Here is a 26328-nt window from a genome sequence, read left to right as displayed (position 1 = left end):
TTTTAAAATCAATGTGATGCACTACAGGAATGTCAAGCTGGCGTTTTTCCTCATTCACAGCACACCATTTGGGATATAGTCCCTTTTCTTCCCATGTTTGTATAGTTGTGTAAATTGTGTGTCCAGAAAAAACAAACATCAAAAAAATGAAACACAGAATTAGGATGAATGATTTCTCTCATTGTAGCTGCCAGTTTCTACCATAGTGCTACACAAACAAGCTCTAGCGGGTGGTCTCAAGACATCCCTGGAATAAATAAACAAACATGTCAGTAAGGAAAACCATAGGCTGCAGTAAATCACCTTGTAACTCTCCATCAAGTGAAATTACAGTGTCGGCACTCCTTTTAAAATGTAGTGCAGTTCTTTAATAGCTAGCTCACTTCCCACACACAAAAACACACATACACACATTACTTACCCTACGATGATCTCTGTGCATCAAGTTGTGAAAATACTTTATGAAACCCATTTGCATTTGGAGAATATGCAACATGCGCAGCCTGCCTAGTTCACAAATAGCCAGCACACCGCGGAGATGGGACACAAGCAGGGAGACACCTGATTTGCATCAACACTGATAAAAGCTACGAAAGGCCCTTCTAGATTCCACACTATGACTTTCTCTACCTCTCTCTGAATTGAAAGAGCAGAAGGCTCCAACATGTGATGTAAAATAAGAGTACTACACAGAGCACCAAGTCACTGTTGTGAGTGACTCTCAGGGCTCTGACACACAAAAAACATGATGCAGACCAGTTCATCCCAGTTTGATTATCAGCTTGACCTCCTCCAGTCGAATCCCCCCGCCTGTCCTCCTCTTTTCATTGCACATGCTTCAGTCCCACAGCCTGTGGTCCATTTAAGGCAACACTACTTTAAATCATCTTCTTTGGGACCTGTGCATAATGGGATTATATTAAATGATGTCTTTAGCAATTACTCTGAACCATATTTATCGCCTGTAATACATTAATAGCCAGGGACAGAGAGCTGGTTCGCACAGGGGAAGGACGTCTCCGGTCCTTCCACATACATCATGTGCAAGTTCCCGAAAACAACACAAACGGCGAGCGAGTAAACAGACGAAGAGAAGAAGAGGAAGAAAAAAGTAATCCGCACGACTTCCTAACCGGCTGCATCTGACAGGGTGACTCAGTCGAACCATGCGTAGTGGGGGACGGCCGCGCTCGTCCGACGGGAAGTCTTAACGCGAGGGTCTAATTATGCCATTTAAAGAAAGGAAGACTTTTTTGTATTTGATTTGTGTATTTATTTAATTATTTGTTATTTCTCCAGCAGCATCTAAAAGCGTGCCAGCTCTCACACACGGAAGCTTCTAGCTCCACGAAATATGTAAATCGGACTCGGGCAAGCTCAAAAAGAGACGTATTCTCCAGAAATCGGCCTGCGACTGCACTCACTGCGGACCCCTGCCACAGGCACAGTGGTCTCTGATTGTGCAGTTAGTGCCGCAGACCCTGCTCAGAGAGCGCACAGATGTTCCTGACCTCAGGGCGGCAGGACTTTGCCTGTTTGCAATTTTCCACTCAACCGCCAGTATGAAAAAGCAAAGCCCTCATGCAAACTTACCCTTCACTTCCTCCTAAATGCTTTTAGTGGTTACTTTAATCTTTTAAGTTCTTGGGGCTAATGCCATGCTCGCCATCAAGTGTACTTACATAATCAAATGGAGAAAGGGGGATTGGCGGATGGGGGGGGGGAGTGGGGTGGAAAATGAAGGATTCTTCAAACACATTACTCTGAGATTCACCAAATTAGAAATTCCCTTTAAACTTGCAGAAGCCCTTACCTGTCTTGAAGACGATGCACTCCATAGAAAGAGCCAGAGGAGATCTGTGTCAAATCACAGCTTAAGGCAGTTTGAACAAGTGAGACGCGCTCCACAGTGATTCTTTTAACATATCTATTTAATATTTCTGCATGCAACGAGAACACGTCTACATGGTACACTGGATACAACCCCCCCACCCCTCACATCTAGAAAATACTACAACAAAATGCACTTACAGCTTCATGCACCGAGCCTTGATTGTTACCATGGACATTTTAATGTTACGCTGTTGCAGTAAACTTTGAGAGTACATTGGTAATCGGGGAGTCGCTTTCCCTTGAAAGTGAGGAACATAAATAACAAATCGGATGATGGTCATGTTTTCAGAGATGTTGAGAAAGGCTTCAGTGGCATGGAATTACCCAAAATGCAGGTTCTTGTGAAATGTTTAAATTACACACAGGTATAGCGAGTTCAAAAGATCTTTTACATGGTCTATCCTACACTTGGTATAAGACAAAAGGCATCACATTAACAGAAGATCTGTGAGTGAGAACAGAGTATCTAAAGTCATCTGATGGTGGGGGACACGGGAAAGGGCGATATCCAACATACACCAGCTCTAATTGTTGTATCTTAATATTTCCCATCATCTCGATGACCAAATCAATGATATTGGCAGATGCGGTCAATAATGGCACGGGGAGTTAAAATAGGAAAGACCAATCAAAACAGATCACACCAGCTCTCCGGGCAAAAGTCTGCAGCCGGCCAGCAGCCGGATCGCACAGGTGAGGAAAAGGATCATTTTCGAAATCCACAAGATGAAAGCTATAGGAGCCAGCCAGGTCGCACACAGTTACTCACAAAGTCTGTGACACTGGAGCTCAATGGTACCTTCCAGGCGCAGGAAGGTACAGAAGGTACACAGCAGGCAAAGGAACGGTAAGTGAGTGATGAAGTATTTGTCCTTTGGCACAAAGAAAACACTCGGTCCAAGTGAGATTCTGTCAAGGATGTGTCTTCAAATAGAATCACCCTCTACACCTCAAAACAGCTCACCAGCAAAGCGAACGTCCCGTGTCAAATCCTGAGTGATGGTAATGCATCCGCGTAGGGAAAGAACATTATTTTCAAATAACATTCAGCCATTCTAGGGGTCTCCCACCATTGGCTGTACATCACAATAATCTTGACTTGATAAGTGAACAATCATGAAATTCCTGGTGGGAATGAACACCAGTAGACCCTCTGAGCTAGTACGGTAGGACACTCTAGATATGCATGAATAGGGACAACAAAATACAATATTTTTGCCTGTGAAAGATGTTGGAAACTAAGTAGGACATTTTAAAGACAAACAATGTACCAAGCCCTGCGACCACAGTGTCATTTAATGGGATTACAGCCAACTTTGAAGCCTTTACAATTGATGAACAAATACAAAACAATGCTGGAAAGAGACGCAAGAGCCTGGTCTAAACAGAGTACCGACAGCAGATGGAGCCCAAAATGAACCTCATTTAGCTGCAGCAGACTCGACATTTCCTAAAACGTGATAGGTGGCAAGAATGGGACTAAGAGTCGGGATCTGGAACTGATTTTCCAATAAAAAAAAACATTGACTTTGGAAAGGCTGGGACAAGCAGGGGGAAAAAAAGGCCAGGTTATAGTGATTTTTAGGCAGCGGCCGTGCCAATATTTTAATGATCCGGATTTAATTCGTAAACAAGTGATACGAGCGGTCTTCGCACGCACACCCCCGGTCCGCAACAGAAAGTCCTCTCTCTGCCCCAGCTGTTCCGTCTTTAGTGAGAAATGGATCAAATAAAAGCAAGAGCAAGATAAACTGGCCATAATTACTAGCAGATGAGGGCAAACAATGGTAAAGACAGGAAGTAAAGGAGATCTGGCCCTATCGTGAATATCAAGCGCGGGCCTCGCGTGTCCACTTTCGACTTGGAAAAGGAGATCGCAAATCACTACCAGCCGTGGAATTTCACCAGGCGGACAGAGGTGCCACAATTTACGGCCGCACGGAGACTTTCAGCAAAAGGAATGAACGATGTAAAGGAAATCACGCCTACACAAGCACGGCACTCTTAAAAATATATTCAGTTTCTTCGCTAAGGGGTTATTCAAATGCAGGGCTCCCCCCGGCCCCCATTCCCCTATCTAGTGCCGAGTTCAGTGCCTTCCAACCACAGTCAAACCACTGCCCTACTAGTGGATCTGCAGAAGCCAATATTTGCAGATTGTAAGATCACCTGAAAACGATCGACTAACTCCGAGGCCGGGGTCGCAACCCAGTGAAATTGAACAGAAAGGTCAGCAGGGGATAAATTCAGAAGTGACCTTCAATTATGTTCCCTTAAGACTGCCACGTTCTAGAGTCAGCTAGAATGGCTAGAGACATCACACCAGGATTAAACTGGGGAGAAATAAACTCCAGAGTGCATTTTAAGTGTCAGTGATGACAGAAGCAGTAAGCCCTGGGAATGCATTTTTTGTAAACACAGAGATCAGTGTCAGGGCTCAAAAGCCTGTGTTTTTTCTTGTTGTTTTTAAAGATACAAGAAGCCATAGCACACCAGCAAAATGTTTCAAAACTAAAACTGAATTCACACTTTAAAAAGATAACATTCTGCATCAGAGAAAGTCACGTTGAGAGGAATGTAAACATGCAATATTGGTTAGCCTTTGGCCTGCAGCTCGGTCAGAAAAGACAGCCCTGCTCTTGAAAGTATTAGGAGTCTGTGTGGGAAGCAAACAGCTGTGATTTATTTGCACCACCAGCAGAGCTAGCTTGCCTACACTATCGGGGCAATTCCCAACTTCATCTGAAGGACCTGCACAGCCCTTGTAGGAGGCATGTTATGCAAGGTATGCCAAGAACTATCCGTGATAAATCAACACAGCATTGGCGGTCTGACCCTGGGCATCAAAATAAACGACGACCCATTCGTGTCCCGTGGTAAGAGGCCGGGGACGCGAGGGGGCGGGGGGAGGTCGCGATACAGCCTGATCGTTTCCTCTCAAAATGAGTTGTTTTTTCTCTCTCTGACCTCACAGAGCAATTATGGATGCAGTCATTCAAGGTCACAGCGCGGGCTGCTGTCGACGGAGCGATGCGATCTGAGCATCATTTCTGCTTGGCAGGCCGGCAGAATATAGTGTGTCTGACAGCTTCCTCGTCTGTGGCGATACTGATATGATGGCCTTGTTGGAGATGACTTTAGCCTCTTTTAAGGAGCAAAGAGTTGCCCTTTGCTCCGTAAAAGAGACTAAAGTCATCCCCAGCAAGGCCGCTTGTGCCAAATGCCCGCTTCAGTAAGGACCATTAATCCGGTGCCGAGTGATTGATATTAAAGTCGGGACGGGGGAGTGGAATAAAGAAAACTAGGTTAACCCAGGCCAACATGGCGGCACAGATTTTTCTCTCAGTGGTGAGGGACAGGATTGAGCTGGGGATGAGGCACACGGGCTACGGTTTTCATTAACTGGATAATTAATTGTCGTGTGGTGTTTCGACTCAATCTAAATGGAAAGCGCAGGGCTGGGAACTGGTTCTTATTGGCAGGTGACTTCTGCAGCAAGAAGAAAAAAGGAATAATGGAAAAAGGGACGGCCGTTCTCATGATTTTCAGTCTTGATGAACTATAAATAAGGTCTGTACTTGGAAGAAATGCCACTAATAATAAAAATGAAAAGAATCTTGCTCCACCATTATAAAATAGCTTTTCCCTGCTTAAGCTTTTTCTTTTCCACATCCAGTATTTTCGAGAATGGCCCCATTAGCTATGTATATATAATATCCTTTAAAAAAAAAAAAAAAAAAGTCGGTGTTTTGGAACGGCTGGGAAGTTAATGGGGCCGTGGAGGAATCTAATTCTGAGGCAGAGAGTTATATTTCTGCTCGTTTTCAAATCGAATGCCAATTCCATATGGCTGAACATTTCCAAAGCAGACACACTATTACAGCACACTGTACTATAAAAATATGTTAAGCTAATCAGCGTCAAGTCCATTTATTGTAGGGACTTGATTTCACTTGGAAACCAACGCCAACTACAGTCCAAAAGTCTGCTTTCCAACACTAGCTACTCTGTCTGAGTGTCTGATGTTATATATGGCTGTTTATCCTCTGCTTTATTAGGTGTGGAAAGATCATTCACTTTTTTTTATGGAAATTAAATCTCTTCTCGAGGATAACTGACCAAGGAAGGAAACATATGGTTTGGGCGGTCAGGGTCAAAGGAGTAAAAAAAAGGTCTTGATTTTCATAGCTAAAAATGTTATTATGTGCATTGGCAAGAACTGGATGAATAACACTGCTGTACTGAGCTTTTGTGGTGTAAGAAAACATCTGTAAAAAGGGGCCACACCAGTACATTGAATATTCCAAAATTGCTAAGACCATTGTGATATTTAAATGTAAATACTACACCTGCTACGTTTGGTCAACAAACGTGTCTTTTTCTTCTGCCATTATTGGTAGAAAAAGGGTTATAAATATGACTAATTATTAAGTCTGTTAAAATGTTTTACATGCTGTTATTGTTGTGTATTATACCCATTTCAAAACCAGCAAGATGACAAATCCATCACTGCACATATAGAAAGGAAATCAAAAAATCTGTTCCTTAGCAACCAGCATCATTCTAGTTTTTATGATGTACAACACTTAAGTTGTGTGTGAAGTCTAATATTGATTGTAAGCTGGGATCTTAAACATTTAACACTGACTGAACTGACAGCGTTACAGAAACGCTGCTGATATCGCAGAGAAATCTTAGGTAACATGAAAGGAAGCATAAATAACACACAAGATTGTTGTACATGCATCTTTTAAATGTATGACACACTTCAAACTGAAAAACCCTTTTTCTTTCTTGTTTGTTTGCCAGCCTGTTCTATAATAAATGTATATCACATTATTTACAGACACTCATGGCAGAAAAGACTACGGCTTATTTATGAAAGCTTCCACACCAAAGTTGGATGCTTATGAGAGGAAAGAAATCATGTGAAATATGTAAATGTGAAAGCTAGTGTCACAGAGGACAATTCTGAAAACCTATCTATAGAAAGATTACATTCTTGTCCGTTATCTTGTAATACATTTCACTGAGATACAGAAGGGTCAGTATCAAGTATCACCTCCTAACACCCCTGCCTCAATCCTCTCATTTGCTGACATAACTGCTGGGCTAACCGGTACGGTCGGACCACAATGCATTTCACTACAGGGAGGACATTCTGGGAGGCAACTGAAGTGTACTGTAGATTAAATTGCCCACCACGCAGAGGTAATACACAAGCTGCGCAGTGAACCCTGGCTAAAAGCACCTGCAGGCAAAGTTAGATGCTGTCACAAGGCCTAACGTGGAAGACAGCGGAGGCGTAATAGATGGATGCCAAAGAGACAAACAGGAGTTTGAGGTTACAGCTCAGCTTTGCCATCTATCTTTTCCAAGGTAAAACAACTTGTGGGCTTTCGGAGGACTTGATTAATTATCTGGGAATGGCTGGGCTTCCTTTTCTTTTCTTACAGTATCTTAAAATGAAGACCGCAATTAAGCAATCCATTAAAATGTCTACTTGTAGTAAGCATAGAGATGTATATATAAAAATATCATACAATTGATGAGTTAATATGAGCATAAATAGATATAGTATAAGGGGAAGAAGGCCCTTTTGACTGTTTAAAATAAATATTCGTGGTCGTAAAAGGGATGTTTGTTTTTAAAGCACCATTACCAAAAGCTGTCACTGCCAAGCTTTCATACATTTGAGCAAATTAGCTCTGAATTGAAGAGTGAAACACGAGCTAATGCAAATGTATCATTAGGAGGAGTATCACATTCATAAATCATGCGATCGTTAAGAACAGCCCAATAATAAAAAGACATCTTTACAACTATATTCTGCAAAAGTCTGTACCGTACAATTGCTGTGTGTCAGAATGAAATTGAGTCCTTCTGCTATACAACCTTGCATTTGTCTTATATCTAGAACAGAGTAAGGCACAACATTAACACATTTGTGGTACAGTTTAAGAAAATACACAATCAGCACCAAAGTACCTAACGAAAAGACTGAATGCAAAATCATTCTGAATTTGCCTAATTTAAGAATAATTTAAATAGAGTTAAATGTGTAGGGAAATGCAAATGTATACAGTGGTGTTATTTTCCATGACTGCACTGAAATGTGGTTAGAATGATTCCTTCTCACAATAGGTTGTCTATTGCTGCAACCAGGCCTATGAGGCAGAGTTGATTTCCACGGGTTCTTGTAGCCATGCTTTTTACAAGACTGCAGAGGGAGCCAAAACACTGTGTGAAATAAGCAACACTAAAAAGATCAACCGAAATTCCAATGCATCTACGAATTCAGCTGTTGAGTGAAATGCAATTTTGTCGAAGAGCACCTTTTTTGAACCAAACCGAGAAGTGAACTGACTAGTAAAAAGCTTTTGTTGTTGTTGTGGTTGTTGTTTTTTAATAGTACAAAATTGTCAACAAATCAAATAAATTCCTCATGTAAAATAAATTTTGTTTGTCGTGGTTTTCATTTTTGGTCACCATTGTCATAGATATATATATTTTTTAAGTGATTAAAGGTCACTGTTGATTTAACAAAGAAAACAACCTTCAGCAAGAACATTGGCAGTTAAGACACTGTGACCGCCTGCACGATAACATTAAAAATACAAATCAATAATGTGTCCACAACAGCAAAAGCCAAGGAACCTTACAACCCCTAGAAAGAAAGAACGGTCATTTAACACATTTAAAACATCACACCTTGATTTAGACAAACTCTGCAAACATCTGTTTTGGTATTTGCTCGGTGGTATGTTTCCCCTGTAAGATGAGACACTGACAAAAATACTGAACACTAGTAGATGTTTGGTTCTTCATGACAGCTTTAGATAAAACAGATCACAGGATCCACAGAGAGACATGGGCTGCCCTGCTGGTGTTACAGAGAAAGAGGGTCATTACATTTTTTTGCAGCATAGTGGTAAGCATAGGTAAAATGGTAGTTGTTCTTGATTTTGAGAAATGCTTAACAGCTAATTATATGAATGAATGTCATTTTTTAGCAATTGTCAATTTGCAAAAAGGATTTAATTAAAACAGACTTTGTAGATGAACCTTATGGACTTCAACAGGTTTGAATTTTACTTTTGTTTGCTTAAAGTGTGTGAAGGGTGTTAAAAATTAGAAAAAGTATAATTAGTAGACTATAACTCCTGGGCACCCTGTGTGTAGAGAGCACCAATTCTCAAATTTAAATCAAAGGGTGCCAACTGCATTCCTTAAATTACAGAACGCGCATGCTACACCAATCACCCCACCGATAACAAAACAAACAGCTGCTACACAAAAATAATCGCTCGCCACGCTGACCTCAAAATCATCAATTATTGAACACTAAAGCGCTGCCAATTAAGTACTCGACCTTCACTAAACAAATCAGTTCAATCAATCCCCTTCCTGTCGACAAAAAACGATACGACCTCCCTCGAATAGCCCTTTTGGCAGCAAAAATAAATAAATAACAGCGTAAGCTAGCATGGATTGGCCTATGAAGCACACTGCAACAAACAAGTATTTTTTACCATCTGTTTAGTTTATGTAAATCCGTCTGTAAAAAACAACAGCTTCATTGTGTTTGGCAGTTTTCATCACAACTATGGATTCCAACGTGCTGTAAATTATTGTCATTTGCAGTTGCCTTCTTCAAACCGTACAATGTCAAATATGGGGGGAGGGGAAATTGAGCATCGCTGGGAATTTGAGACTTGCCTAATACTGTACTCCCACGTTGCAAATGTATTTTATCAAGATAAATGCTTACTATTGATTAAACACGTGTGTCTTTTCCAAGGGAGCTGGCAGTCCAGGCCTATAATACAACAAACAGGCAGTGCATGGCAAGATTAAATTAACGTATCACTTCACAGATTCTGCGTTAGCCATCAAAATCTTCAACCAGAGAGTCTGTGGTATAAATATTGTATAAAAAGCATGTACCTTTCAGTATCAGAAAAAACATCCGTTTCCGAGTGTGAAAGAATAACCAAACTGTCAACGATAAGATTACATATCGCCCTCACACAACAGGCAACGACAAACCCCATCATCCTCAATAAAATAATCATTCCCTCACATTTCAGAGTCTGAGAAATCCCCAGTCACTACAGAGAGATCTCATTCATGTTGATGCATTTAAATGACAATGAGGAAAACAAAAAACAAAAGGATGTGTGCAAATAAACAGCAATCAAGTGGAATTCCCCAAACAATAATCATTAACGATGGGCCCACTGTGTGTGTAGTTCTATCAGGGTTTTCAAATTTAATCACGCTACAAAGAAACACGATCTGCCGTCAACTGATACAGTAACAAAAGAACCCATTACAGGCAATTAGCTAAGAAATGACTGGTGGTGATGAGGAATCTTTATCTGGCACCGCATAAATCACATCCATTGATATTCTCCCCTCTTCCTATTGTCAATGTAACATTAGTGGAGCTATTAATTACTATTATGGGATATCAGCAATAAGTGATGAATCATTTTAATTCTGAAGCGGTTACAACAGCGGGGGGAAAGCGGTGTCAACAGGGGATTTGTTAATTGGCAGACTGGAAGAGCAGAGTGCTTTATTTGGGAAAAAAACTATCCCATAAGTTATCAGAGCCCGGAGAACAACAGCGTACATTTTCCAAGTGTACATAAACTCGTTGTACCAAACCCGATCTTTATGGAGTATTTATGGGCTAGTAAATCAAACCCTCCAGTATTTATCTATTCCCTGTCAGATCCGTGACGGGCCGTGATGGTGCTTGTGGGGCCTGTGACTTTGAGATGGCTGGATGGACCAATGATGACCCAATGACGATGTTCGCCCCAACTGTAAAACTGCAGATTCCTCTCTTTCTCTTTCTAAATACAGATTTGTTCACTTTAGCACCAAACTATCCATATCACTCAGGAAGAGAGTGTTTTGTAGTACAGAGTTTTCCAGGATATCTCTCCTTGCATGTTCCTCCTCCGGCTACTCAACGCCACTCCCCCACAATTCATCTGTCAGGTTTGACGTCGCCTGATCTTTGTTTTTGTGTTATTGTCATTGTGAGACAGTGTTCCATAATTAAATAAACAAATGCTTTCTGTCAACGAAGCCAGCAATCTTTTAAGATGGAAAAGGAAACTTGAATAAATCCAGGTATAAGTTATGTAATCATAGAACACACAAGTATAAGATCTGAACAGAAAAATCTCCATGTGTAGCAGGGCCACATGCTGTTGGAAATCACAAATCAATCTTGATTCGATAAACTGGGCAGATTCTGTACTTTGTCTAACATTAGTAAAATTACAGTTGTTGGTTAAAACCTTTTGAATTGTTTAGTGTTTGTTCTTTTAAATCTATATAGCAGTATTTTGGGCCTCTTTAAGGAACTGACAGTCGAAGAGTGTATTTATCTGTAAAAACAACAGCAAAACAAAGACTCTCATACAGCAAGGTTTCTTGGCTGACATCAGGGCTGTGCAATAGCCGACTCACAAGCTTTTGTGTGTTGAAACTAAACACCTTTGGACTGTGGACTGACGCTTTTGTGACCGGAGAACTTGCAGCTTTACATAAAGGCTCTTTAAAGGTGGACTGGAACCAAATACCATATTTCTCATTGAGCTCCACACAGCTGCACCAGATACAAGAAAATGATAATAATAAAAAAAAGTATAATAGTCAACTATGAAATGAAAGCCAGTTACTGACTTTTCTATAGGGACTGCAGATTCCAAAGGTTAATTCGCTGTAAACCACACAGTCTGGATTAAGGATTTCAACAGCATCATAACATTCTTCTATTTTATTTGGTCTAGAAGTTTGAATTAAATCACCGCACCTTCCATCGCAGGGTACGAGCACGAAGAATACCGAACACGGTCAGACAAGAACTTAATGCCTCAAACAAAAGGCAGCACGACAAAACAATCTTGCTTTAAGCGGTCTAATAATGCAGAAAGACCGACCCGCGTGAGGGGAGACGTACACCGCCGACAACAAAGTGGAATTAGACTGCGTTTCTGTTCCCCATGACTAGATTAAATCGGGCGAACCCTGCCGAAACAGGTCAGATCTCACCCATTCCAGTCACCGGGTCCCTTATATGTTCATAAACACTCAAGACTGTCCTCCACACATGCTCCGTGACCTCCTTCAGAGGGAAAGGGCAACTTACAGGCAGACAAAACCTATAAAAAATTATTATAAAAAACACAGCTGTGGGATTTTACTGCCCAGGCCTTTTTTTTTTCTCTCTCCTGATAGATGCTGTGCAGTACATTTTTTTATGAGAAGTCGTGTGAAGCCCCATCTAGTCCAAGATGTGCTTAATTAATATTTACACAGAAACAGACTCCGTGGTCGGCCGGCTGCATCGCAGGGCAGGGTCACAGCAATTATACACCTTATTAAAACCTATTACTCAACCCGAAAAGGAGCACTTAAGGCTTTCGTATCGATGGCTGCTGACCAGGTGGCCCATTAGCAGAGGCTGTCAAGAAAAAGTACTTGTGACGATTAAATTAACTGTTAACAACTCAATAATTAGAGTGAAGACTAACTGTTACTATTATAATGATGATGATGATTATTGTCATCATCTTATAAGTAATACTTAATATAAAAAAATAAAATAATAATAATAATAATAATAATAATAATAATAATACTGTAATAATAAGAAGAATTTTGGAGCTTTGGCTGAACCAGTAAACGCCAGTGAACAACACACACTTGAAACAAAGTCACTGATTAAAGTACTAATTGTGTGTGCCGTGAACATCACGCATGTGCAGTTGGTATTATTCAAACGTTGCTGTTTAAATGCATGAAAACTCCCAAGAGAAGGAAACATTTTAGGTTCCCTCCGAACGTCGAGTTGGACCATTGATTAAAAGTAGTGTGTAAAAAATAACGATCAAGGCAGAACCACCAACCACAAATCACATCTAGCAGATAAAATAAGACCTGCAGCGAAGCAGACCGGAGACAAGAAGAGAATTTTGATGGCGTGCAAGAAATAAAAAATAAAAAAATCCTTTATGACAGGATTTTTCCCATCATGCACTGTATCAAAAACAATAGGCCAACTGACTGACCATCTTTCAAGTTTGGACACAAGTGAAGAGCGAGCTCGTCCTCAAACGGCCGGCGTTTAATTTCTGCTAATTGACTGTCAGTCCGCGCCTGCCGAGCAACTGAGTGACGGGCCGAGGGCCGACGCCGGCAATTTACTGTGCCGGCGCGATTCCCAGCCTCCTGGTTAATGAGCTTCTTCTTGTAACTTAATCCCCGCTCTCGATAGGAAAAGCACTTTAATGTGAAAAAGTGGAAAATTACTTACATTAACATCTGTGTAACTGTGTAAAGCCTTTCCCCCCCCACCAACCCCCTGTTAGAGAGCCTGACACATCAAAAGAGACTCGCTTTTAAAAAGAGAGATTTAGTTAGAGATAGATAGATAGAAGAAAGGGAGAGAGAGAGAGAGAGAGAGAGAGAGAGAGAGAGAGAGAGAGAGAGTGGGGGTAGAGTGTGTATTTGTGTGTGAGCGAGAGAGAGAGAAAAGGAGGGGGGAGAGAGAAAGAAGGAGGAGGAGAGAGTGAGAGAGAAAGAGATGGAATGAGGGAGAGAGAGAGAGAGAGGGAGGGAGGGAAAACACTATTTGCAGCTCCAGCTTGGCCCAGACTTGACAGATGTCAGATCACACTGTTTAAAATAACAATGCAGGGTAACTAGTGCCTGGGGAAATGTCCTCTTATGAGCACTTAGAGATCTAGGTCAAAAAAGCTTTTGGGATCTCCTCATCTTTACTATGATTTATGTCTGGAGTCCAGTACAGAAAATATAAACATCTCTGAGATACAGATTTGAAGTGCTTTATTGCCACCTTAGGGCCAATTTCATGCCATATGGGATAATGTCCAATAAGGGTCAAACTTGAACACTTCATATTGTTATTGAATGAAAAAAAAAAAAAAAAGTTCAAAATGGTTCAAAAGCAGGTACACTTCCTGTGACATTGTATCGAGTTACTGTCCTTCAAAATATTAGACCCATGAACTCCCAACTTGACATAAGACTAGTGTTGTGCTGTTGCAGCAAGCTACAGGTTTAACTAGTACGTAGTAGTAGTAGTAGTAGTAGTAGTAGTAGTAGTAGTAGTAGTAGTCATAAAGGGCATTGGAGTCCTCCCTCTCAGATTGTATGATGCTTGTCAGATTGTCTTCAATTCTACGCTATAAGAGGCTTATACTCCGATCATAACAATTGGCCTGTGATGCTGTTCCAAACCTTTAGTAGTGCTAATATCTGAACAGTCAATATATAGATATATATTTTAAAGTTCACACATCTTCCACATAGAAAGCTATGGCTAAATATTGAAAAATTCCTTTAAAATCAAACTGCCAAAATAAGAAATAAGGTAGTGATGCATCACGTGCCATACAATGGCATTTGTTTATCCTATGTTAAATGAGCTCAAAATATGCTATAAACCTTTTTAGTTTTCTTTAATTACAACAAAGTTCACCAGCCAGGCGTACAGGTATAATTTTATAAATACATGCTACTTACCGAGATACTGTGTTGTAAATACAAGGAGAATTGAGCCTGCCAACTGAATTTGAGCGTTATAGTGACTGTACACTTTTCCAGACGCAATACCTGAACACAGTGAAAGCCAATTCCTTCCAAACGAGACACCTTCCCATTAAACTTCTTAAAACTAAATACAACCTTTTCTCAAACTTGATTGCTCTCCGACGCTCCGGTTACAAATGGAAATAAATGTATCACAGAGACTAGCCTTCAAAAGGGTTGACAGCTATAAAAGACTGAGCCGGGGCCTACAAATCTCAGGCTGTCAAAACACTATCATGTCAGTAGTATCCAGAATATGCCGAGATGGGGAAATAAAAGGTAACGTCACTCGAGACTCTCGCATCTCTAACAACGAGCGCTGTACTCAGACTGGTGTTTCAGGCCTCCAAAGCAGTACAGGTGGGGGAAAAAAACCTTACACTAGTGAAGAATGCCAAACCGCCAAACCTCAAGCCAACAGGTGGAACTGACACAGCGTCCCGGCGGCCGTGCTCCGCGGTGTTGTACAGCTTGTCGCTCGATGTACATTTATTGGATAACACAACTAGCATCAGCCCTACCTCCAAAGGCAACCCGTTATGCTCTCGCTCTCGGCACACACAGATGGGCCGCACGGCACGACGCAAACACACCACAATCCTTCACTGCACTCCTTGGTCGACACACGCAAGTCTGTGGCTCGTTTTGTGGGGTCCCGGAAAAAAGGGCGCTGTGTAAACTAGCCAAGCCAACATTTCCGTCAACACATTTAATTATCTGAAATTTGGAAAATTGCTGCTTTTAGTGCCAAGCCAATACAAAAAAAAAAAAAAAGTGAAGGGGTACTCTTCTGATATTACACTCCATTACAAAAAATCCCAGAATAAAAATAAACTGACAGACTATTACTGGGGCTGTGTAACAATTTGCTCAACTGATAGCTCTAATTTCATGCAAATATGAGGCTGTTATCTGCAGCCTGCGAAGCTTTTACAGAGCTGGAGTGGAAATTCAGCCACTGCGTATTTGCAAAGCAGCGACTCTCAATCCCCTATGGTGTCTGAAATACGTGCGAACAATTACAGCTTGAAATAATATCCATACGGGTGCATTACATCGCCAAATTAATTTTTAATTGCTAATAAATGGATTCCTACTAATTAGGTCTTTCCCATTGAATAAACTGGGACGTGTTTTAAACTATCTCACCAGTAATACATTTCATTAAAAAGAACAAAAAAAAAAAACAATCCCTAGTGACGGCTTTTTTTCTAAGGAGAACTACATTTGGTCACAGTTTTGACTTTGACTGTAGTTTCTCCTCCTGCAATTGATTTAAAAAAACAACAACATCTGTGTCCTGATGGTCTTATCTTTCGGGCTTTATTGCTACAGCAAACAAAAGCCTTCTCATCCAGGCCGGGTGACGCATCATAAACCTCTGCACTCAACATCGACAAGCTGGGTATTGAAAGACAAGTAAATAAATAACCTTGTCAACTGAAGAAGCAAGTTTGCAGAATTATAAAATACAAAGGCTGACTTTACTCTGTATAAATTGTAGGTTTCATCCAGCTTTGGCAGAGCCGATGATTGACAAATTCTCTGGACATGAGGGACATTCCGAATAAACTAATTCAGGCGGGAAAGACCCAAGAGGTTCAAATGGGTGAGTGTGGGGAAAATGGGAAACTGTTCGCAGGACTCCCTAACACACAAATTCAAGTCTCCGTACAGTTTGTACTGAAAATAACCCTTACATTTTTAAATTAGACTTTACATATTCTGCAATATCTTTAAATGTGTTTATGATCAAGCAGGGGCACAGTATATTCTGTCTCAGTCAAAAATGAGGGTGAGTTTGGTCTTTTTATTTTAAATCAAACACAAACTCCTCATCTGTATTTATCAACAGACATGACCGAGGGAAATAATCCTCGTAAAAAACAATTACAGCAAGTGCGTTCTCTCCACTTAACAGTTTTAACATAATTTACTCCGTTTCATTACACACATTAAATAAACGCGTGAACTGTTTTGAATTAAATCAGAGGTGGCTGGGAAAAATAGGCGATATTATACATGAACTAATGGGATGTAAACGGCATTCGGTGAGCAGTAATGGGCCGAGCATCTCATCGGGATTGGACTGAACACACAGGTATTGTGGCGAGAAGTCAATCAACATAAAGGAAATCAGTTTCATCTCAAATTTTCTTTTTCTCTTTTTCAAATTGTATTTATTATTTTCCCACACTGGACAACTGTTAGTGAAGGCCCAGCTTAATGTGTTGAAGCAACTTAAAAGTGTAAGAGATGAAAAGTGACATATTGCCCACAACACTCTCACTGATCCACCAAACAGCATATTACCCCCAATTTCTGTATTTTATAATTACCTCACGAACGACCCAGTGAGAAAGCCACAGCTGGAAGCTATTTCTTTGCTTCGTACTTTATATATTTTGTGTGTGTGTGTGTGTGTGTGTGTGAGAGTCTCTATTCTTCTGGCCCACCCACAACTTATTTTTCAATTAGCAGCTCCTCCAAATGCAGTAATGAAAGCAGCTGCTAAAGAGCACTCACTGACTGTCATCGCAACACTGAAAACCCAAACTGTAAATAGCACTTTGTAAATCACTTGTCACCGTGGCTGTCAGCTCTTGCTGGGCACACACAGCGAGAGACAATGCAACCCATCTGCTAAACTCCTGTCGGATCCCCCCCCGCCCAACACATCAACTCAACCCACCCCCCCAGTCCGTTATTAGAAGTGCGAGACATCCTCAAACTGGCAGGTGTCTGTCACCATCTGTCCCTCTCCATTCCTGTCCAGCACGGTCAACGACAACAACTCATTCAAGGTGTGTTTTCAGCAGGCAGCAGAGTGATCTGTCACCCAGGCGTTCTACTTCCCACCCTCAAAATATGTCATAACACTCATCTGATCACATCCCAAATCCCGTGAACTGCCTTGAAAACGTTCTCCGACCCTTCGCAGCAAATTTGTCCGCACTCTCGACTAAAGACCGCCAGCTGCCATGTGAAACGGCTCTTGCTGCTGCAGGGCCCTTTTTCACATCCATCGAGAGCACGTAGTGAAAACAAAAATAGATCCAGGGAACCGATTTTCACAGATCTTTACTTTATAAATAGCTTAGGCAAATATCCATATCTGAATCTGTTCTCTGAAATCTGTCACGTAGGTCTCATGACAAACCAGATCAGATAGTGATCAGTCATATACACATGGTTCAAAGAATAAAACCCCAGGTGAAGTGTAAACAGCAGAGGACACAATCACAGCTCCAGGAACTGCAGAGACATCTCTTGCTGGACTGAGACAGACGTTGACCTTCGACCCTGGCTCGGTGAGAACAGGGGCACGAAGTTTTTTCAGCAGCGACAAGACTGTGTCAATGCGCCATTAATACTCATTAGGCACATCGAGGCAGCCAGGATCCCACAAGCCTCACTTTCTCACAACACATTACTCCCATCCTGCAATAACAACACAGCAACTAACCTAATTAGCGACAGGGATACATTATTACATCCATCACGCATAACGACACAATTAATCAAAAAACTCTCCTCGTTGGAAACTTGAAATTCCTTTGTCACTGTTCTTTAGGAATATCTCATTTAATGATAAGGTAATTTACCCCTTTCATATCTTCAAACCTATTGTCTTAATGGTTTGTAATTGCAATAAAGCAAAAGAGCAACTGTCTCTTAAATTGATGTGATATTAATTGACTAGAGGGATTAAATCCCCAATAAATCTTCCACAGCCCGAGGAACAAGACTGTCTAACTATTATTGGCAAATATTGTATTTAACCGAGTTTGTTTTAATTGAGTTTTTAATTTGCATCTCTTTGGTGCCACGCAAATGCGAAGGCTGAAATGAAACCTGCAGTGACTGATGGGAAGCTTTTGGTTTGCTACACTGAGTAGGGTTTTAAACATTTATACATCTGAAAGTCTGTCTCCTGTAATTTTCATTAAGTTAAAGAAGCAGGATTTTGTATGGACAGCAAGCTACTGTCAGGATTAAAACAAACAACAAGAATGAACAGAACGGAGGAAATATATAACCAACTTTGCTGAAGCTTGATTAACCCAGACTGGCCCATGGTCCAATTACACAACGCGCTCGCCAACAGTTAGGACATGCCTGGTGCACTGACTGACCTGGCGCTGCCTCTTCTGGCTCTTCTTCTTCTTGCTGAGGCGCTGGCCCAGGTTCTGGTTGTTCTCCTGGTCCGAGGGGCCGTGGTGCCGGCTCCGGCGGGGGTGGAAGTTCAGGCCATTGGGCAGCTTGCCGGGCTTCTTCTTCTGCAGGGTGCCAGGCAGCCGGTCCATGTGCTCCTGAGGTTTCACAGCCAGGTCCTTCTGGACAACAACAGAACAGACACAATTAATGACTGATTCATGAGGCCTTCATGGATTTATCTATTTAAAGAATGAATAGACCGGAGAAACATTGATGTTTTACCGATGTTTATAAAATCATCCCGTTAATACACTACAGCAGGGAAACATCTATCTTGCCATTTCCTGTTACACAATGCAAGTTCACAATCACATTGTCTTGGGTTAACAAACTAACAGAAGGGCTTTTCCCTTATAAACATTATACACTTTTAATTTGGCAACCATCACACACAATTGATATGAGGTTTTACATATGAAAAGACAAAACAAAACACAATACACATAAAAATATGAAATCGCTGTAATAAACATATCCACTTATCTACTCATCACAGTAATGAGGATTAAATGTCCTGAGCAGACCAGGCTAAGCGACACACTATGGCACACACACCATACCACGGTAGATCAAATTAGATCAGTATTCCCCCGCTGTAGGTCACGCAGCAGTAATGATTAGGTTTAATAAACTGCTTGGTGGCAATGTAGTGGATCAATAACAGCTCAGGTGAAAAGGAAAAGCTCAAGTTAGACAAATCACATTACTGCACTGGCCCTGTCCAAAGGGAAAGATCATAGGAAACACAAACACAAGACAACAATTCCTGAGTTTCATACGAGTTTGGCGAACCCACATTACTACACGTCTCATATACAATTCTTGTATCTAAGGCTTATATGTAAGTTTCACCAGGCGTTCTCATGTATTACTGAGTCTCAGAAGAAACCCATACTGTGCAATAATTTGTCACTGACTTTCTCACCTGTGACAGTTAAGCCCGAACTGAACAGGCAGCGCAAGAGTACATTGGAGTGTCCTTCAGAAGCGTCTCTTCTGCAAACTAAATCTCCAGGGCTGGAGTAATCTTGTCATGGCTCCGATAATGGTGTTTTGATCACCTGTTAATGCTGTTAGCTGACAAACTTCTTGAGGAAGCTGGCTACAGAGATTTTCACAAACTTACCTTTGGACTTCATTTGATTAGTTACATTCATGGTCACTGATTAAATGTCATGCCTCTGTATCTGTCCGTGATTATGTTTCTTTTTGATTTTACTTTTGCTCCTTCTCCTCTCAATCAAAAGCATTTGTTTTTCTTTTCTGTTCTACATGCATTTTCCTGTGTGTCCTAAATGCACTGAAAGATCCATTTGTGAAGGAAAAACGTTCACATCCGATGGGGCTTTGACCTATTTCTGTGACTGTCAGCCCTTGTGTGAGTCTCCTCTGCAGATTTGGTGTGACAGAGTGTCTGTGCCCCTTCCTGTGGATTTACAGCCATGCCAATTCAAACTGATGGCCAGGAAACAGAGCTAAACCCTAGCAACGCATGCACATACTTAAGTTCAGCTCAAACGTGATGCAAGAAAACATCTATGTTTAAGTACAACAATAACAACTGGGAAATCAGTCTGCTGCACATAAAAAAACTGACTTCACTGCAGCACGAACCCGATGAAAAATATCTCCAATGTTAGTTTACAAGTTATTAAAACACAGGCCTGAAGTCAAATTTCACCACCAACCTGAAGTACTTTTTCAGGTTTCAAGTGAGGCATTTGCTAGTAATGCTTACAAAATACACCCAGAAAGAAAGAGGTTTATTTTACTCCTCAAATCTCCCGTTGTGTTTATGCAGAGGTAATCAAAGAGAAACAGGAGACCAGTGGCAACTGCACCTACAGGCAACCTGTCCCGTCAATTATTTGCAAACGACACTCAATATTTCTTGGACTCTCCAGTATCCCAAACAAAGAAACCCTGCGGTCTGAAAGCCGAGCGCGGCAGAGGTTCCCCGCAAGAGAGGTTAACATGAGCAACAAATTATGGGCTGTATAGTTAAGACTCGCAAAAAAAACACAGTTCTCTTTAAACGATTTGTCTTTAAGGCAAATTAATGCACATGTGTTTTAGGATTTGCCCCCTTTTCTCTTTCAAGTCATCTGGAACTAATAGAAGAAACCTTTAAAAAATGCCAAGTATATTGAACTAAGTCCTACCCCAGCAGACCCAAGGTTGTTTGTGTTGCTTTCAGAGAAACTAAACTAGCAAGACCTGGAAATACCTATTGTGTTTGTGTGCATCAAAGATCTTCTCAAATTCATGAAGAAATGTACTAGGGACCAAGTGTGTACATAACTCTAAGCTTTCTTCAACTCTCTTTGGTTCAATCCTTTTTTTCTTTTTAATAATCACATACTTTCATTTCCCAGTAAAATAATAAAACAATAGTCTAATAGCAGTTCAGGGAGATTTCATATTTCTTCGGTTATTTCCCAGGGCCGCTAGTAGAGTTAGTTGCTCCGAGCAATGGAGTCTGCAGAGGTAATGCATCCTTCTACTACGGCTTATTTTAAACCCTTAATCGCCTATGCATCCTAATTGTATAATGCCTCCTTCTTCTCAGATAAATTACCTTGTTTTTGTTCCATCTTGGGCTTGTTTGGGTTACTGCTCTTTTTTTTTTTTGCGCGAGTGCTTTTTGGGAGTGTGTTTTTGTTCCGAGGCTTTGTCTTGGAATCTGAAAAGCAATACAATCCCAAACCCCAGGAAAGCTGATAATGCCTCGGTTGATCTGTTTATTACATAGCAGATTAAATGGTCTGTAGGTTCATCCACGGGCTACAAAAGACTCAAGATCCATAAGCTCCCTTGATAAGGAAACTGAAACTTTATTAAATTACAAAAAAAAATACTACTAAGGAAGGAGTGAGTTATTTTTACTCGGCTGTGGGCTGTTTACATCTTGGCTTTACTCGTTAAACCATTTTTAAGGGTTGATATGACAAGGTTAAAAAGCAGCACATGAAAATCAATGTAGTGTCGGCTTGCTGCTACATCTCAACAGTGTTGGACAACTTTTTCATTTTTTATTGTAACTGTAAGATTGTGTTATTGTTTTCATTATTACTCTAAAAGGAAAGTAACTGTTTATCTTATTTCTCATCTCACATGATTTATACTTACAATACAACGTTGCGAGTCCTTCATTGCTGTATGATTTGCACTTTTATTAGACTATGCATGCACCATAACGGAGGGAAATGGTATGGCACACCAGCAAAGAGGTATTTGGATGTATCATTCGGTTAATTGTCTTTAGCTTAAAATTTAACGTTCACACCTCATGTTGCAACACCAGCAGATAAACCAGGAGGAGTAATGAGTTAGCGGCAATCCCAAGATTTAATCCTTTTCCTTAATTTAGCAATCAGACCTGGAAGAGGCACTACCCTGAATCCAATCCCATGACAGGTTAATTTAGCTTCTGTCAAGTTCCTCCTGGAGAGAGCGGCTCGTTTTAAAAATAGAAATATGCAAGACAGCACTGTGAGCAACAGCGTGTAGGAACAAACTTTATCTGAGGTCATCTCACAGAACAAAGCGCGCCTGCTTCACTGCCGTTACGCTTTAAAGATATTCAGATGTGTCGGCTGATGTACAGTAGTGCTTCGCTGGTATCTGAGTCATCCTTCTTCAGCCCAGCGTTGCAGTTTTGCATCCTCGCCTTATTCATTTTATTATTTTTAACATTGTTTGGCATCACTCTAATAATTACCCCCCGATTTTTTTTGGAAGGCAACGTCGACTTATCATGTTTTGACAAGCTAATGAAAAACACCCACTCTTCGTATTATTCCTCTTGGAATTCAAAAGCCAAAATGTGAAGAGAGACAGAGTGGATCAAAAGACTACTTTCTAGACAGACAGCTTTAATTATTTTACAAAGACGGCACTGTTCAAGGGATTGGCGAGACTCATTCCTCTTTGATAATGCACCACATGACTTTTGCTGTGGTTAAACAACGTATTACACACAAACACACACATATTCTGTAGAAAAACTAAAACCACATCCAGATGACATCATGCACAGACCTCCTCTCCACGGCAGTCTTAGTAAATGATTCAGGCTCTGGGAGCTTGTCCAGAAATTACAATATCCAAATTGGAAATGTCTTCCACATTGTGATTTATAGACACCGGTTCGGTACTGTCTTCACCCATAATGGAGCAGAAAAACATCTCAATGACAAAAAAAAGATAATGAATTGTGTAGTGTTAACATATTTGAGTGAAGCCATTGCACTATTATTCTTCTGATAACGTTTTTAAATTCGTATCCTGACTAGGTCCTACAATCCCCCCCCCACACACTGGTACACATCAGCCACTTTCCAATTTCTCCTCGTGAAATGCATTGGAGCATCTGTCAGCAGCAGCTCTGCCAAATCACTGTAAGAAGACTGAGCATTTTAAAGCCGAATAAAACCACAATCCTGTTCGTTCCATACCGTCAACCTGCCGTGTGTCTTCATTTCCCCGGCAGAAAATCATGCAGTCAAAGGAGACAGGAACATATTGCTCCTGCTCGCTGCTGCCAAGGTTCAAAGACACCCACGTCACTCTCTCAAGTCCTAACTATGGCGCTGATAAGCACCGATCCTGAGCCGACAACACAAGTGTCAGTGGCACACACTTACGCACTGTGGAGGGGCTGCGGGGGCGGCCGCGACAGAAGGTCCTTGTGGGGCAAGAGAGTTTAATTCCTTTTTATTTATTTGTCATAGATCTATACATTTAATTCATTTCCAGAGGTGGCGAGACCTCCCCTCCAATCCACTGCAAGGTTTTGACAGCTCCTCAACCGTTTTATTGTTTAATCATCGATTCAACTGTGTATTTTCGGAGCCACGTGCACAACAGTCCTGTGTTGTGATGGAGTGGGGCGTCTACAGATATTTAACGGCTCCAGATTTCTGCAGTCATGGTTTTCTATAAAGTATGGTCTTCCTCATTGTTATTATAGCTCAAATGCAAGACAAAATGGCAACTAGAGAAGTGGATACAGATTGTTTACTGAAAGCCATTCCCCCGAAAGACCACTGAATCTGTTGTTTATTTGAAAATATGACAATGTTGTGTATTGCTTAAGGTAACCTTGAAATTCTTCATAACACTGATAAGTCAGAGAAAGCCAAGGTCAAATATTTTAAATTCTCTGTTAGTCTGTGAAGAAAGCAAACGTGGACTCATTCTGTGTGTGTGTGTACGTGTGTGCGTGTTTGTATCCTCAAAAGTTAAACTGATAAGGACATGATCTATGCTTGTCATAAATACTTTCTTCTTTACGACACGGTTTACAGTACACTACGTTGAAGACAGCCAGTGTAGCCTTGGTTAAAACCACAGTAAATCTCTATAATCTTCGATTGAAAACGTCCCCCGTTTCTTCTGCCGATGAGTCACAGTTACAGCACATCCACTTCACAGCCGGATTTGGAGAAGAGATAAGGGCACCAAATCATGAATGACTAATGGGAATGAATGACTATTTTTATAATGGACAGAAGTGCCTGATTTCTTTGCTTCCAGTCCCAGATCTAACCCATCACGAGCCCTAAATATGAATCCTCACCCCACGTAGTGCTCACGCTTATCCCACGCCTCTGTCACAACGCAGCTTATCGCGCGGGAGATAAATGCATTGTGTGAAAAACAAGAAAAACATAAGAGTATCATCCCGTCGGATGGTATCTGAATTCTGATTGTTGACTACTCTCCAGCAAATCTAATGTGAAGTCATTCTTCTTGCAGAGAGAAAAGCAAAACCACTTTGTCGAGATGCGAACTGGAGATAAATTAAATGAGATTCCATCTGTGTTTTGTTTTTTTTCTTCTTATTCATTCTCTTATCTTCGTCCCAAGTGTAGCACATCCAGCCATTTATAATATCACCGCAATACACAGGCTCCAGATTGCATCGAGAGTATACAACGGCACAAAACCTGTCCCAACACAGAAGTACCAGCTACTGAAACAGAGGCACTTAAGAAAGAAACGTACAAGAGAGAGAAATGAAGAGTCTGAAAAATACACCATGCAAGACTGTGTGAGTGTAGGCTTGCATCTTAAAAGTGCATAAACTCTATATATATGACTACCTTAATGTCTAAGCAACAGGTGATGATGTATATTTATCATAAGCCTTCTATTTTATTATATTTCGCATATTTCTCATATTTCTTTATCCAGGACAACTGACAATGGTTACAATATATCACTATATTTGTGCATGCTTTAGATGTGTAGGGTTGATGTTATCTGAATTATGGGGAGGGAGTGATATTTTTCTTAATTTATTAATCAATGTATGTATTTCCTCACCGTTCTTGCCTACACTTCTGAACAAGTATTTCTTTGATAGGAAAAAAAATAAGAAAATGGAAGAAGTCAGCAGGTCAGGAAGCATCTGGTGGAGTCGTGATTTCTCAATTAAAGGACTTCCTATTCTAGTTAACAATTGTAATCAATGATTTACGAGGAGGAGGTTTCCCCTTAGGGTGTCTTAAAAAGAAAAGAAAGAAAGAAATTAAACTAAAACGGGAGAACTCATTATGAGGACATACATTAGATTTAGGGAAAAAAAAAGCTTCATTTTGACATCTCGTTTACTTTAATTGGAGATGTTTGCACAAATAAATGAGAAAATTAACATCTGAAATTCCCCCATGCGCCAGCTCGTGTAGCCGGATCGTAAGCACTGTTTATGTGCACGGCTGCGTTGCTCGGCAGCTGCCATCCCATGTTGATCAATAACATTTGAATAAAAACTTCAGGCTCTTTGTAGTCCCTCAAAAAGCAGGCGCCATTAGCTGGGATTTAATCGTATGCAGCGTTCACAGTAACAGCGCGCAACATTTACCATCATAAAATAATCATGAACAGGGCTCAGCACCGATTCAGACGGATTTAGCCTGATATTCAACGGTATTACTTATTTGTAACCAGCGTGTGTAACAGACAGCGGCTAAGGGGGTGATTGTTGACCTTGTGGTCTTCAGGCACAGATATCAGCCCGGGAGCCAAAGGGTCAGACCACTCTGTGTGTAAGGCCCCGAGACCCGATATTTCAGTCATTTATATCACACACCGGGCTCAGACATGGCACCTTCTGTGGCACCCTTTTCACACACTTTTAAATTACATCACGTTTTATGAAAGGCAGATCAGGAGCGAGAAGTCCACACTGAGGAAGGAAAATCACACATAGGGAATGGATGCTACAGATAACGTGAATCCCACTGGTGTCTGAGAATAGGACACAAAGGCCACAAAAAAGATCCTGTGGAAGCTAGACATGAGTTCTCCTTGTTAAGAAAAATGGTGACTGTCATCAAAAGTCTGTTAAATACTGTGACCGTACAAGACCACGTTCAAAGGATCCGTGCTCAGATATGAGGAGATCACAAAACAGATTGGATCCAACGAGGCCTGGACAGATGACAGTGTCACACAGCAGGTTCACTGTAGATTGCCCAGCCCAACTCCAAACAGGGCAACAGACATATCCAACATCACTAGCTCACATTAATAATTCTACTTAGCCATATTCTCAGTAATTAGAGAAATGAATGA

The 26328-nt window shown here is 41.0% G+C and overlaps 1 protein-coding gene across 4 annotated transcripts in view; it reads right to left on the bottom strand.

Moving 5' to 3' along the window:
* auts2a (activator of transcription and developmental regulator AUTS2 a) overlaps positions 1 to 26328 on the bottom strand; it is a 295612-nt gene that overhangs the window by 217543 nt on the left and 51741 nt on the right. For 3 of the 4 annotated variants that reach the window (XM_066695147.1, XM_066695149.1, XM_066695148.1), the window contains exon 3: positions 18666 to 18866. In XM_066695147.1, coding sequence (XP_066551244.1) covers positions 18666 to 18866 — 201 coding nt within the window. Of the gene's footprint in view, positions 1 to 18665; positions 18867 to 23204; positions 23288 to 26328 lie in introns of those variants that run through there. The other variant, XM_066695150.1, reaches the window with a different exon arrangement.

This window comes from Amia ocellicauda, chromosome 22, assembly GCF_036373705.1.
Source record: "Amia ocellicauda isolate fAmiCal2 chromosome 22, fAmiCal2.hap1, whole genome shotgun sequence".
NCBI classification, from domain to species: Eukaryota; Metazoa; Chordata; class Actinopteri; order Amiiformes; family Amiidae; genus Amia; species Amia ocellicauda.
The sequence above is the reverse complement of the archived record's forward strand: the minus strand, read 5'-3'. Positions and strand labels throughout refer to the sequence as shown.